The sequence below is a fragment of the Bos taurus genome, chromosome 2 (assembly GCF_002263795.3).
Source record: "Bos taurus isolate L1 Dominette 01449 registration number 42190680 breed Hereford chromosome 2, ARS-UCD2.0, whole genome shotgun sequence".
In the NCBI taxonomy this organism is placed as follows: domain Eukaryota; kingdom Metazoa; phylum Chordata; class Mammalia; order Artiodactyla; family Bovidae; genus Bos; species Bos taurus.
The window spans coordinates 128,780,187-128,794,160 of NC_037329.1; the positions used below are offsets into that span (position 1 = coordinate 128,780,187).

At 53.7% G+C, this 13,974-nt stretch overlaps 1 protein-coding gene and 1 long non-coding RNA gene across 3 annotated transcripts in view; both read left to right on the top strand.

Moving 5' to 3' along the window:
* Window positions 1-1,726: 1,726 nt before the first annotated feature.
* LOC132343453 (uncharacterized) lies at window positions 1,727-6,133 on the top strand. The gene is made up of 2 exons (XR_009492281.1): window positions 1,727-1,994; window positions 5,424-6,133. It is a non-coding gene; the product is annotated as an uncharacterized lncRNA (long non-coding RNA).
* Window positions 6,134-8,169: 2,036 nt separating this feature from the next.
* Window positions 8,170-13,974, top strand: part of MYOM3 (myomesin 3) — a 51,992-nt gene continuing 46,187 nt past the window's right edge. The window contains exons 1-5 of one of the 2 annotated variants that reach the window (XM_024982648.2): window positions 8,170-8,323; window positions 10,593-10,771; window positions 11,394-11,474; window positions 12,298-12,457; window positions 13,135-13,292. In XM_024982648.2, the coding sequence (XP_024838416.1) occupies window positions 10,611-10,771; window positions 11,394-11,474; window positions 12,298-12,457; window positions 13,135-13,292 (560 nt within the window). In that variant the 5' untranslated portion in view covers window positions 8,170-8,323; window positions 10,593-10,610. The remainder of the gene's footprint in view (window positions 8,324-10,592; window positions 10,772-11,393; window positions 11,475-12,297; window positions 12,458-13,134; window positions 13,293-13,974) is intronic. The other variant, XM_024982647.2, reaches the window with a different exon arrangement.

A 13,974-nucleotide genomic window follows, 5' to 3' on the forward strand; every position in this document is an offset into this window, starting at 1 on the left:
CTATTGTGATTTTTTTTTTAACCCCCAATTCAGGTTGATTTTGGATCAGATGTTTTCTCAGATTATCTTGATTTCCTCAGAATGGCTCCAGGCCAAGCCAGAGGGGCTAGACTGCCTAGGAGGCCAGGGAAGGGACCACAGGAAACAGGATCCCAGAGACACATGGAACCTCTTCCTTGAGCTCTTCAATTCAGGTCAGGTCAGGTCAGTCCAGTCGCTCAGTCGTGTCCGACTCTTTGCGACCCCATGAATCGCAGCCTCCCTGTCCATCACAACTCCCCGAGTTCACCCAAACTCATGTGTATTGAGTCGGTGATGCCATCCAGCCATCTCATCCTCTGTTGTCCCCTTCTCCTCCTGCCCCCAATCCCTCCCAGCATCAGAGTCTTTTCCAAGGAGTCAACTCTTCGCATGAGGTGGCCAAAGTATTGGAGTTTCAGCCTCAGCACCAGTCCTTCCAATGAACACCCAGGACTGGTCTCCTTTAGGATGGACTAGTTGGATCTCCTTGCAGTCCAAGGGACTCTCAAGAGTCTTCTCCAACACCACAGTTCAAAAGCATCAATTCTTCGGCACTCAGCTTTCTTCACAGTCCAACTCTCACATCCATACATGACCACTGGAAAAACCATAGCCTTGACTAGACAGACCTTTGTTGGCAAAGTAATGTCTCAGCTTTTGAATATGCTATCTAGGTTGGCCATAACTTTCCTTCCAAGGAGTAAGCGTCTTTTAATTTCATGGCTGCAATCACCATCTGCAGTGATTTTGGAGCCCCCAAAAATAAAGTCTAACACTGTTTCCCCATCAATTTCCCATGAAGTGATGGGACCAGATACCATGATCTTAGTTTTCTGAATGTTGAGCTTTAAGCCAACTTTTTCACTCTCCTCTTTAACTTTCATCAAGAGGCTTTTTAGTTCCTCTTCACTTTCTGCCTTGAGCTCTTAGGTGGAAGCTATTTTGGGGGTGGCAGCAGCCTTCTCAGAGGACCTGTCTCCCCAGCAACCCCCAGCCCCAGAGGCAGGGCAGGGCCCCCCCACCGTTCTGCCCCTGCCTCTGCTCCTCCATAAAAGCAGGTTCTCATCTGAGCTTTCAGCATGCAGTCACATCCTTTGTATCACTGCATCTCCTGTGATCCTTGTGATGAGGAAACAGAGGCCCAAGGAGAAGAAGGGGGCTCCCCCACTGGGCCCCCGCTGAGGCCACGACACAATTGGAGTTTAAAATTAGTGCTTTTTCTAAAAAAAAAAAAAATTGTATGCAGACCATTCTTTTAAATTCTTTATTGAATCTGTTACAATATTGCTTTGGTTTTATGTTTTGGTGTTTTGGCAACGAGGCATGTGGGATCTGAGCTCCCTGGACAGGGATTGAACCCATACCCCTCGCATTGAAAGGGGAAGTTTTAACCACTGGGCCACCAGGGGAAGTCCCCCAACCTAGTATGTTTTGTCTTCATCAAGAGAAGGAACTTCCCACAGCAGTTTGGGTTCTTTGCAGGATGAGACTCCAGGGACATAAGGAGGGGAGGGCCCCATGGGCACCCTGAGGGGCCAGCGCCCCCATCCCCCTCTGAACATCCCAAAGCCCTGTCTGAACATAGCTGAGCAACAGGGTCAAAGTGCAGCTGCCCTGGTGAGACCCTTTCCGGGTGGGCAATGCCCTCCCTTCACCGCACCCAGCACATCCCCCCTCCTGTTCCTCACCCCTCCCCTCCCTGCAACACAGCGCCAGGCAGCACTGTCCTTATCTGTAATTAATATTTAACATCTCTTCAGGGTCACTGGTCTAGACCCAGTATCTCCCTGGCAGAGGGTGGGCCAGCCCATTCTCCTCCTGGCAGCTGCTACATTGGCCCTGATGATTGCTCCCTGCCGCGACACTGCAAACAAGCCTGCTTCCTGTCACTCGGGGTGAACTTGGTCAAAGGTTGACGGTCTCACCTGATTTAGTCATGAAAATCAACTTACCAGCTGGACTCTTCTCACCAGGTGAGTGGGTCAGGGTGTCAGAGACTTTTTAATTAAAAGCTGTAAGCATCTCTTCCAATTCACAAGGCCACAAAGCTCTCTAAGCTCCCTGGGGTAACTGTTGTTCCTACAGTCCATGAGTCTCTGAGTCCTGTGACCCTCCTCAGCCTGGCCTTGCGTCTACTAGGCTTTGTCCCCTCTCAGGTCTCCAGCCTGCCAGGCAGGAAACTCAGGCTACAGATACAGCTGGAACCAGCCAGGGGGCAGCGTGTCCGAGGCCCCGGAGCTGGGCTGGGGCACTGGCATTCCTGAGCGTCCTAGACCTTGACCGCACTGCAGCCGGGCCCCACCCAGTCCAGAGAAAGGTGAGTCTGGTGTCACCAGCCTCCAGGTCACGCAGGGCCCAGCCCAGAAGCAAGTGAGTAAGAGTCCAGCAGAGCCCGACAAGGAGTAGTAAGAGGAAGAAGGACTCAGTCTCGCTGTTGGGAAGTTCCTGCTCTTGATGACTCATTCTTCCATTAACCTGCCATGATAGGCTGCATCACTGATATTCTGCAAAGGAGGAAAATGTGGCTCAGAGGGTTTAGGTGCTGCTGCTGCTGCTATGTCGCTTCAGTTGTGTCCAACTCTGTGCAACCCCATAGACGGCAGCCCACCAGGCTCCCCTGTCCCTGGGATTCTCCAGGCAAGAACACTGGAGTGGGTTGCCATTTCCTTCTCCAATGCATGAAAATGAAGTTACTTAGTCGTGTCTGACTCTTAGCGACCCCATGGACTGCAGCCTACCAGGCTCCTCCATCTATGGGATTTTCCAGGCAAGAGTACTGGAGCAGGGTGCCATTGCTTTCTCCGGGGTTTAGGTGAGGTTTCCTAAACTTGCCTCACAATGAAAAGCCCTTGAGAAGCTTACAAAAGATACATCTTCCTTGGCCCCAGCCCAGACCTGCTGGGTCCACAGCTCCTAGGGAATCAGGCTTTTAATAAAGTCCTTTAGTGATTCCTCTTAGGCAAGTGGAGGAACCCATGCTATTATGTCAATAGTTCTCCTATCCATTGGTCTCAAATATCCCCCTAGAGCCACCCCCATCTAACCCCCTAGATGGGGGTAAGGAGCTGAAAGAAGGTGGGATGGGGAGGGGGTGTATTTCAATCTGGGATATCTGAAGACTCCTGGCCTCCCAAACCCCTCACCCTAGGAATGCACATGGTTTGCCTGAGTTTCCACCCAGAGAACGGGGCCTTTGGGGATGAGGGTTCCTCCAGGGTCCCATAGGGCAAGGCTGGATCCCTCTGTGCCCCTCCCCAGTCTGAGTGTCAGCCTGGACAGAGGGACACAGGTCTGAGACCCCAGCCCCATCCCCACCCTCCCACCCCCACCCCCACTCAGCCCTTCAGTTGCTTGAGCCAGCTTTCCCTTCCCACTCTAATGAGGAAGGGGCATGAGGAAGATGCGTTTTGACCTGTTAGTATGAGATGAACTGTAATGGGAATTAACTGAAGTGTGAGAGCAACAGAGGAGGGAAGGGAGACGACTGACGCAGGACGAAAGGAGGTAGTGGGAGAAAGCTTTGGACCAGACAGTTCTCCCCTTGGCCACCAGGTGGAACGATCAGCCAAAGACAGTTTGATTGCTGTCCCAGAAAGCCTCGTGGCAGTTCAGGGTGGCCGGTAGGTAAAATAGGAGGTGGGAAGGGGGTTCAGGATGGGGGACACATGTGCACCCATGGCTGATTCATGTGAATGTATGGCCAAAACCACTACAATATTGTAAAGTAATTAGCCTCCAGTTAAAATAATTAATTTACAAAAAAAAAATAAGGTTCAGATGAGTATCCTTAATATTCATAAATCCAAAGATGGCAATGAAAAGGAAAAGGAAGGGGAGAAAGAATGAAGTATTTAAGAAGAACAACTGTGGGTTAGAACTTCCCAGAGGGCGAGGGCTTCCCCGGTGCTTCAGAGGTAAAGAATCCGCTTGCAATGCAGGAGATACAGGTTCAATCCCTGGGTCTGGAAGGTCCTCTGGAGAAGGAAGTGGACACCCACTCCAGTATTATTGCCTGGGAAATCCCATGGACAGAGGAGCCTGACAGGCTATAATCCATGAGGCCACAAAGAGTTGGACACAACTTAGTGATTAAACAACAATAATAAGCCATGAGTTAAGTATTATACCAGGCACTTCATGCATTTTAACCTGATTTGAATCTCATAAACATTCTTCAAGGCAGGTACTCATTCATTAATTTTTAACAAGCATATATCAAAGACCGGGTTATATGCCAGCGCAATTCTTGGGGCTGGGGATACAATGAACAAGACGGGCAGGCAATTCCCTGTTGTCTCAGAGCTTGCATACAATTTGCAGATAAAGAAGCAGCCCAGAAAGGAGGCCAAGTTTTCCCCATCAGTAAGTACAGCTGCCAGAGGTTGGTATTTAAACCAAGGTTCATAAAGCACCAAGTCTGACCTCTGCTCTACCTCCCGACCTGAGGCTTGGTTGTGCTCACATTAAGGCACCCCAGGAAGAGTGAGGGCCTCACTGGGATTTGGTCTGCAAAGGGTTACATGGGAACACCACACCCAAAGGAAGGTAGAGAAAGCTCTCCGTTTTCTTAGTCTCGAAGCTACTGGTGCAGCTCTCATTTAATGCTATTGGCAGTAGCATTGTGCAACAGGCTTCACGTTTCCTAATTTAATCTTTCCAATCAGACTGCAAGGCAGGCATCACTGATCCCATTGTACAGGTGATAAAACCCAAATGGCTTAGTGACTTGTTCAAGATCATAGAACTTAGAAGTTATTCAAGATCATAGAATTTGTTCAAGATCATAGTGATCAGTAGCTCCTCCGCCAGGCTGCTTTGGGGGAAAGGGGTTTATAGAATCAGTTTAAATGACTGTCTCCTGCTGGATTGGAAACTCACACCTCTTGGTTTTTTGTACAGGTTCACACTCACTCTTCACAGTGAACGCATAAATGTGGAAATCCCTTCTTAAGTTGGATCAGTATAAGATGGGAGAGAGCAGCCAAATGATCTCCCCCCAAAGAGGCTCTTAACACTGCAGTCAGGGATGAAGGGAGAATGCTGAGGAAAGAGTTTTCAAAAAGATCAGGAGACTAAGATTTTTTATTTTAATATTAATGTTTTTGTTGGGGTATAGTTTATGTATACAATATTACATAAGTTTCAGGTGTATGACATTAGTGATTCACAATTTTTAAAGGTTATATTCCATTTATAATTATTATAAAATATTGTATATTCTCTGTGTTGTACAATATGCCCTTGTACATTATTTATTTTATATACTATAGTTTGTACCTCTTAATACCCTACCTTCATCTTCCCCCTCCCCTTTTCTCTCTCCTCAGTGGTAACCACTAGTTCTCTCTATCTGTGAGTCCGTTTCTTTTTTGTTATGTCCACTCATTTATTTCATCTTTTAGATTTCGTATATAAGTGATAATATATCATACAGTATGATTGGAAGAACTGATGCTGAAGCTGAAGCTCCAATACTTTGGCCACCTGATGCAAAGCACTGACTCATTAGAAAAGACCCTGATGCTGGGAAAGGTTGAAGGCGGGAGGAGAAGAGGACAACAGAGGATGAGATGGTTGGATGGCATCACCGACCCGATAGACATGAGTGAGCAAGCTCCAGGAGTTGGTGATAGACAGGAAAGCCTGGCATGCTGCAGTCCATGGGATCACAAAGAGTCGGACACAACTGAGCGACTGAACTGAACTGATCATACAGTATTTGTCTGTCTCTTTCTGACTTATTTCACTTAGCATAACATCCTCCAAATCCATCTATGTTGTTGCAAATAGCAGAACTTCATTCTTTGTTCTGGCTGAGTAGTATCCATTGTATATACTTGCCACATCTTCTTTATCCATTCGTCTCCTGATGGACACTTAGGTTGCCTCCATATCTTGGCAATTGTAAATAATGCTGCTATGAACATTGAGGTTCATGCATATTTTTAATTAATCTTTTCATTTTTAAAATATGTAGCCAGGAGTGGAATTGCTGGATCATATAGTAGTTCTATTTAATTTTTTTGAGAAACCTTCATGCTATTTTCCATAGGGGCTGCACCGATTTACATTCCTGAGAGAAATATATGAGAGTTCCCTTTTAGGAGACTGAGATTTTGGCTGAAGCACTCACTTGTATGTTCTGTCTGTCTGTCTGTCTGTCTCTCTCTCCCTTGAGGAGTCCCCAGGGCACTAGGGAGAATGACAGACTCAGTGTTGCTGGGCCCCTGAGGCCCCGGGAAGAGGCCAGGAGGGGAGCTGTGTCTCTGGAGTGGAGCCAGCACCGCCTTCCCCAAACCTGCTCATCCGCTGAGACTGGCTCAGGTCCCCCCTCCTGATCCCCCCCACTGTAATTGCCTGTCTCCCCACCTAGATAAGACTTGTATCGTAATGGCCAGCATCTTCTCTCTCCTCCTCTACTTCCCCAGTGCCCTGCAGGCCTAGGTATGAATGTCCGTGAGGGGAGAGGATTAAGAAGGGGAGGAGGAGCAAAGGTCCAGAAGAAAGTTCCCAGTGGCCACTCCCGAAGCCTGGGAACTTTGGATGCGGAAGGAGGAAATGACTTGCCCTCCTCTGCTGCTTGTGCCACATCCCCCACACTGCCCACACACCCCACACTGCCCACACACCCTCATGCCACCTCACACACACCTCATACCCTCACACACAGCACACACACCCTCACACCACACCATACACACCATCACACACCCTCACACCCTCACACTCATCCCACACACCCTCCACACACACCTCATGCCCTCACACTTAGCTCACACACCCTCACACACACTCCACACACACCTCATACCCTCACACACTGCCCACACACCCTCACGCCACCCCACACACAGCATCGCACACCTTCATACCCTCACACTCAGCCCACACACCCTCACACACAGCTCACGCACACCTCATACCCTAACCCCACCCCATGCACACCATAGCACACCCTCATACCCTCACACTCAGCACACACACCCACACATACTCCACACACACCTCATACCCTAACCCCACCCCATACACACCATCCCACACCCTCATACCCTCACACTCAGCACACACACCCTGACACACACCCTCACACACAACTGCACACCCTTATGCACACCCACACAAATCTCATACCCTCACACACACACCCCACACAGTCTCACACACATTCCACACACACCTCATACTCTCACACACACCCCACACACTCTCACACCCATTCCACACACACCCCACACACTCTCACACACACTCCACACACACCTCATACCCTCACACATACACCATACACAATCATACATACATTCCTCACATACCTCATACCCTCACACACACCACACACACTCACACACATTCCACAGACACCTCATACCCTCACACACACACCCCCACACACACACATCTCCTCATACCCTCACACACACCCCACACAGCCACACACGCACTCACACACAACTGCACACCTTTATGCACACCCACACACACCTCATACCCTCACACACACCCCACACACCCCCACACACCCTCACATACACTCTCACACACACACACACATACCTGCACACAAACACACACACTCACACCCTCACACACCTCACCATAGGCGAGCAGGGCCAGTCAGTAGCTGCTGTGTGGGGAGTGGGGGCATAGAGATGAGAAGAAACCCACTTCTATTTTAGCAGTGATAACTTATGAGCACTAAGGAGTCATTTTTCCAGTCACACATCGTGTCTTCCTGATGTCTGGGGGCCCGGCCTCGTTGTCTCCACTTTCAGAAGGGGAATCAGATCTGAGAAGCTGCGTGTCTTCCCCAAAGCACCTGTCACTGGGGGGAGCCAGGGGAGGAATTCAGAGCAGAACTCCCAGCAGCTGAGAAAGCTGTCCCTGATCCATTTTCCATACACCCAGGCCTGAGCTATGAGCTTCTTTCCACTGCAGCAGGGGCAAGGGTTGGGGAAGGGATGGAACCCAGGGGAGGAGCTGTCTGCGGGAGGTGGGTGGGGGGTGTGGGGACAGCTCCACCTGTCGCCGCGGCCCAGCAATGCCGGGCCCAGGGAACGGCCCCTCCCCGTCACCCCCCCCCCACACACAGTTCTCATCCATTGTCATCACACTGCTATATTTAAGGCCCGTGCAAGCTCCAGGATCACATTCTTCTCCCAGTCCCCGCTGAGTCGGGGCAAGAAGAAACCAAGGACCCTCTCATCCTCTGGAATCGTCCCCCCAGAGCCACCTGAGTGGGCACAGCTTCTTCTGTGAGTCACCTCCAGAGATCAGGGGAGAGGAGAGAGACCTCCAGATAGTGAGACCCTCAGCTTTTCATTTGGAAGTGCGGTAGGGGTGTGGGGGGTTGGGGGGAAGGATCCTGTGAGATCGGGAAAGAAGAGGCAGACTTGTGCTCAGCCATGGAAATGAGAAGGGATTCTAGAAAAGAAATCCCTGCCCCGCCTCACTGTTCTGTGTGGCCCTGGGTCTTCTGAGCTGAGCCTTCTGTGACATGAAAGCTACAACACCACCCCACCCCCCGCCCAGATCCCTTGGCGATGCCCTGGGAAGTGGAGGCTTTCCTGCAGGCATCGGGGATCAGCAGGGACCCGGGTGGGCTGGCAGGTCTGGCCAACCTAGAGCTGTCCTGGCGGAGCCCTGCTTGGCCCGGCCAGCGGGCAGGGGATGAGAGCAAGGCCGTGGGGCCCACATCGCAGGGCTGGGAGGGCGCTCATCCAGCCTGAACTCACTGGCACCAAACCCGGGCCAGCACTCCCGCCTCAGAAACTGGTGGGGAGTATTAAGAGCACGTCCCCGCCTGCCCAGACCCCTGGGTAGGCTGTGTCTCCACTCCTGCCCGCAGGACCCAGCTTTCTGCCGTCAGGGCTCAGAGTCTCTCTGGCTCATATGCTTCTCTTCCCAGCCTGAGGAATTGGAGAGACCTCCTTGACCCTTCTCACTGTGAGATGCGGTCCGAGAGCTGGGGGGATGGTGGGGGGGCATTGCAGACAGGGCAGTGGCCAGACTGAGGCTTGGGAGGAAGGTGGAGAGAATAGAGTGGGTGGGGAAGGCTACAAGGCAGGACCCCTGGTGGCTTTGCACCCTCAGGGGAGGGCAGTGGGGGCCGAGGTCCCCTCCTGACCCGCCACGCATCGCTGACCCCTCCCCAGCAGACACACACCGCCTTCTGGAGAGAGAGGGCTGGAAAGCTGCAATCTGCTCACGACCTAATCCCAAGCCTCAGTCAGCGCTTTAAAAAGAACCGATGGCTCATCCCTAAAGCCAGGGGTCTGGTTGCGGGCGGCCCAGGAGGTCAAGGATGAGCGCCAGGCCCACCCCGCTGTGCCCGTCAGGAACAGAGCATCCGGGGAAAGCAGCCAGCAGCTGAGGCCAGGGAACGTTAACCCTCCACTGCTGGGGCCAGGGCCGAGCCGGGGCCTCCCTCGCTGGCACCCAGCGGCTCTCTTCTGGGCTGAGGGGAGGAAGGCACAGAAAGAGCAGGCCAGGCATTGTCTGGGTGCAGACAGCCTCTTCCTCGAGGGTGTGGGGGTGCTGGATAGGAAGCCCGAGGGATGATGTCCTGTTGTGTTCAGCGAGGTCATTGCAGGAAGCCTCACGGGCAGTCCTTGGTCCCAGCTAACACTCTGCAGTGACCCAGGCTCTCCTGGGGGTTCTTTTCTGGATGCCCAAACGGAGCAAACTTTAAGGAACCAGAAGAAATAAATTCCCATTAAGACTGACCCTTGGCAGCCTGAGCCCTCTGACACCCTAGAATAGGCCTTTCCGGGTCAAGGATCTCTGATGAGGCCAGCATGCCCACCTCCCACATCATGGACTTAGAGACATGGCCCTCCACAGGCGTGTTCAGGTCAGAACACAACACACACACACACACACACACACACACACACACACTCTAGCTTGGCCAGCAGGCCCCGCAGAAGAGGCGGGGACAGGGCAGAGCCTAGAAGCAGGCAGGAGAGGGCTAAGGTGCAGGTCTCCCCTTCTGTCTCCTCCTTCGTGCCCAGGGTCTACATCAGGGCCAAACCCAGTAAGGACCTTTCCAGGTAAGAGGCCTATCCCACATTCCCACCTGGAGGAGCATGGAAGCCAATTCCAGGGGTTCCACCAAGAAGACCCTAGGGTTTCAGCATCAGAAGGTCCTCAGAGGCCCGGGGATACCATTGTACCCCAGATCCGGGAAAGAATGTACCGCAAAAACTCAGAACCAGCTAGCTTGGGGCCCCCACTCTCCTGACCACTTCTCCTTGCCCTGGACATCACAGTGCTCAGTCACTCATGTGTGGGAAGCTGAGGCCAGAGAAGGGAAGGCCTTGCTCAGACCACGTGGAGGGGCAAGGACAGAGTGCAGCTGGAAGCCAGGGCCTGCTCCTCAATGGGGGGCAGCCCACAGGGTGGTGGGCGAGCCAGGCTCCCTGTTGCATCTTGAGATCGCCTGCCTGCCCACCATAGAGAGACACCCCCCACCCCTGCCACCAGCAGACCTGCGGAGAGATGCTGGTGGACCCCAGGGGGAAGGGGCAGGTGGACACCAGGTGGAGTAACTGTGCACTTCGGCTCTGCAGGTTGTCACTCTCGCAGCCATGACTCTGCCTCACAGCCCGGGAGGCGTGGGGGAGCCCCGGCCCCCCCAGGCCATGCAAGTGCACCGGCGGGAGCATCGTCGGGAGGAGGAGCAGAAGGAGGAGCGGCAGCACAGCCTGCAGATGGACTCCTCGATGAGGAAACGGACCTTCCGCAGCAGGTGGGGCATCAGGAACCCCCCCTGCCCAGCCACTGCCCTTCCTCCAGGACCCCCAGTTTGAGCAGGGAGGCACAGCCTGACTTCTGCATACTCCAGTCCAAGGCGGGAGGCACAGTCCTGCTCTCTGGAGTCTCCAGTCTGAGGGAGGAAGCACAACCTTGACCTCTGCATACTCCAGTCTGAGGAGGGGCCACAGTCCTGCTCTCTGGAGCCTCCAGCCTAAAGGGGGTCACATCCTGACCTATTCATACTCCAATCTAAGCAGGGAGGCATAGGTTCACTCCTTGAACTCTGCATACTCTAGCCTGAGGGGGGAAGCACAGCCCCACTTTCTGGAGGCCTCCAGTCCAAGGAGGGAGGCCCAGCCCTGACCTTGGGAGATTCCTGTTGAAAGGGGAGGAATGACCCTTCTTTTTGGAGAACCCAGTCTGAGATGGGAAGCACAGCTCTGTTTTGCGGAGCTCCCAGTCTAAGAGAGGAGGCATGGCCCTGTTCTGAGACCACGGTTTGAGGAGGGCACCACAGTTGTGCCTGCTAGTACCCTGAGGTGGGTAGATGGAGCCCCCAGCCAGAACCCCAGCCAAATCTGCAGGAGCCATGATCTCTCTTTTCCCCGGGGCAGCGAGGAAGAGTACCAGTTCAGTGCTGCAGACTACGCCCTCGCGGCAGCCTTGGCTCTGACAGCCTCCTCAGAGACAACATGGTAAGTCGAGTGACCTTTCCAGAGAGCCCTGGGCTGGGAAGAGGTCATCTTGTCCAGTCCCCTGCCTCCCTGCTGGGCACCCATACTCGGCTTAAAAAAAAAGTGCCGAAATTACACACCTAGAGCGGGTGACTAGTCAGAGGTTAAAGCCCAGGGCTGACTGACGTCAAAGCCCACTGCACCACCCTCTGATGGGCCCACAGGCAGTAGTGAGGGACCGTCCCTAAGGGAGAGGACGGGGGTCCACGCTTCACCACCCGGCTTCCATGGCGGGGAAGGAGTCTAGGGGTAGAGCTAGGAGAAGCAAGTAAACCAGCCCACATGTCGAACACAAGCTCTGAGATAGGATGGCCTCCAAGCCTGGGAGCATCCTTAGGCCTATGTCCTGCTCCTGGCTGGCCCAGAGCAAGTCACTCAGCCTATAAAGCAAATCTCTACCCAGTCAAATGGGGAGACTAAGCCTGTCCGCTTGGTTGTAGTGGAAACAAGAGGAACCATGGCTTGTGAAAGACCCTTGTGAACTGTATCGATAATATTGTTAGTCATTCAGTCGTGTCCAATTCTTTGTGACCCCATGGACTGTAACCCGCCAGGCTCCTCTGTCCATGGGATTCTCCAAGCAAGAATATTGGAGTGGGTTGCCATGCCCTGCTCCACCTTCTAAAACCCAGACCTATTCAGGGGATGTTGGAGGCAAGAAAGGATTAAAGTTGCCCTGTCCTCAAGAAGCTTCAAGCGTGGCCGGCAAGGCCGGGCATAAGAGAGGCTGGGCCAGGGTGCGCCCCCAAGGGCTCTCCGCCTCTGACGGCCTCTGTCACCGCAGGGAGGCCCAGCTGAGGCGCCAGACCAGCACCGTGGAGCTGGAGGAGCGGGGGCAGAAGCGGGTGGGCTTCGGCAACGACTGGGAGAGGACAGAGATCGCCTTCCTACGGACCCAGTGGCTGCTGCGCCAGAGACGAGACCGGAAGGCGCTGAGACGGCGGGTGAGAGGGGTGGGCGGGGGCTTCCGGGGCCCTGGGACCTGCAGCCCTTCTCGTGCTGCCCGCCCCGACCCTACCCCCTTCTCCAGAAAAGCTGGGCCTCCCAGGGCCCCCACCTTCCAGCTGCATGACCTTGGGCAAAGCAATGACTCTAACCGAGACTCAGTTTTCTCATCTGTAAAGTGGACGTATGTGGTCCACTGCTGAGCGTCGACATGGGAAGTAAATAAGAACACGCTTATAAAACCACTTTCCTAGAACACAGAAGACGCTCGGGAAATGTCAGGGATCTGAAGCCACCTCCATACCCCATCCCTGGGCAGGACAGGAACAGCTGTAAATACTTACATGGTTGTTGTCACTGCCCATGTTTTTCACGTAGTGACCTAAGTAATCCTCCCTACAATCCCACAGGAGGGTGGGGCAATATGATTATCATCCCCATTTTACAGATGAGGAAACAGAGGCCTGGCCTGTGGTTGGTCTCATAGCCCGTAAGTGGCAGAGTTTGGCCTTGATTCCAGGTCAGGTCCCAAAGCCCCATGCCCTGCCCCCTGTGCCATGCTGCCTCTCAGCCACTGGCAAGGAGAGTCCAGCCTGGTGTCAGGGGAAAGGTAACAGCAAAGACGGCGGAGGTGGTGCCCCGGCTCCTGGGACTCACAGACCCTTCCTGCCTCCAGACAGAGGAGAAGGTCCGGGAGGCCAAGGAGCTGCGGGAGCTGTGTTCCGGCCGTGGGCCCTGGTTCTGGATCCCTCTGCGCTCTCACGCGGTCTGGGAGCACACCACGGTCCTGCTGACCTGTACCGTCCAGGGTTCGCCTCCACCCCAGGTCACCTGGTAAGCCCCCGGGGCAAGAGACAAGGGGTCCTTGCCCTGCCTTCAGGCTCCGGGCCTCAGGGATCCCTTGAATGTGACTTCCTTACACCCAACAGCTCCCCTCCAGGGGCCCAGTCCCTTCCCCAGAAGTTCCTGCTGCCTTAGAAAAGCCACAGACCCACAGCCCTGAGCTCTGCCCACCCCCAAACAGAGCAGCAGCTGCTGGGGAAGCTCAGGAGGGGTTATTCTTAGCTGCCTCCCAGCCAGCCTGGGGCTAGAGGTCTTGGCCACCCGGGGAGCCAGCACTTGTGAAAATATGATTCTGGTGGCATGAGAAGGCAGCTGCCCCGAGCTGGGCATCTCCAGGGTTGCAGGAAGATGGCGGAGACAGGCCCAGGGTCAGGGCAGGAGAGGAGGCAGGGAGGGTGGGGGCTCTCAGTGAGAAGGAGAGCTTACTCTCTCCACGGCTTGCTCTCTCTGCTAATTCTGTGTGTGGTCTCAGCTATGGTTCAACCACTCTGATCCTGCCTCAGTTTCCTGATCTGTGAAAGGGGTTGAAGACCTCCTGTCCAGCTTGCCTGTGTTAAGGATTTAATACCACAACAATGTGGAAGCCCTCAGAACTTGAAAGCTGCTGGGAAAGCAGGAGGTCCCATTCCTGGGAATGTACTCATAAAAGAACCATGGAGTTGAGGCCTTGCTG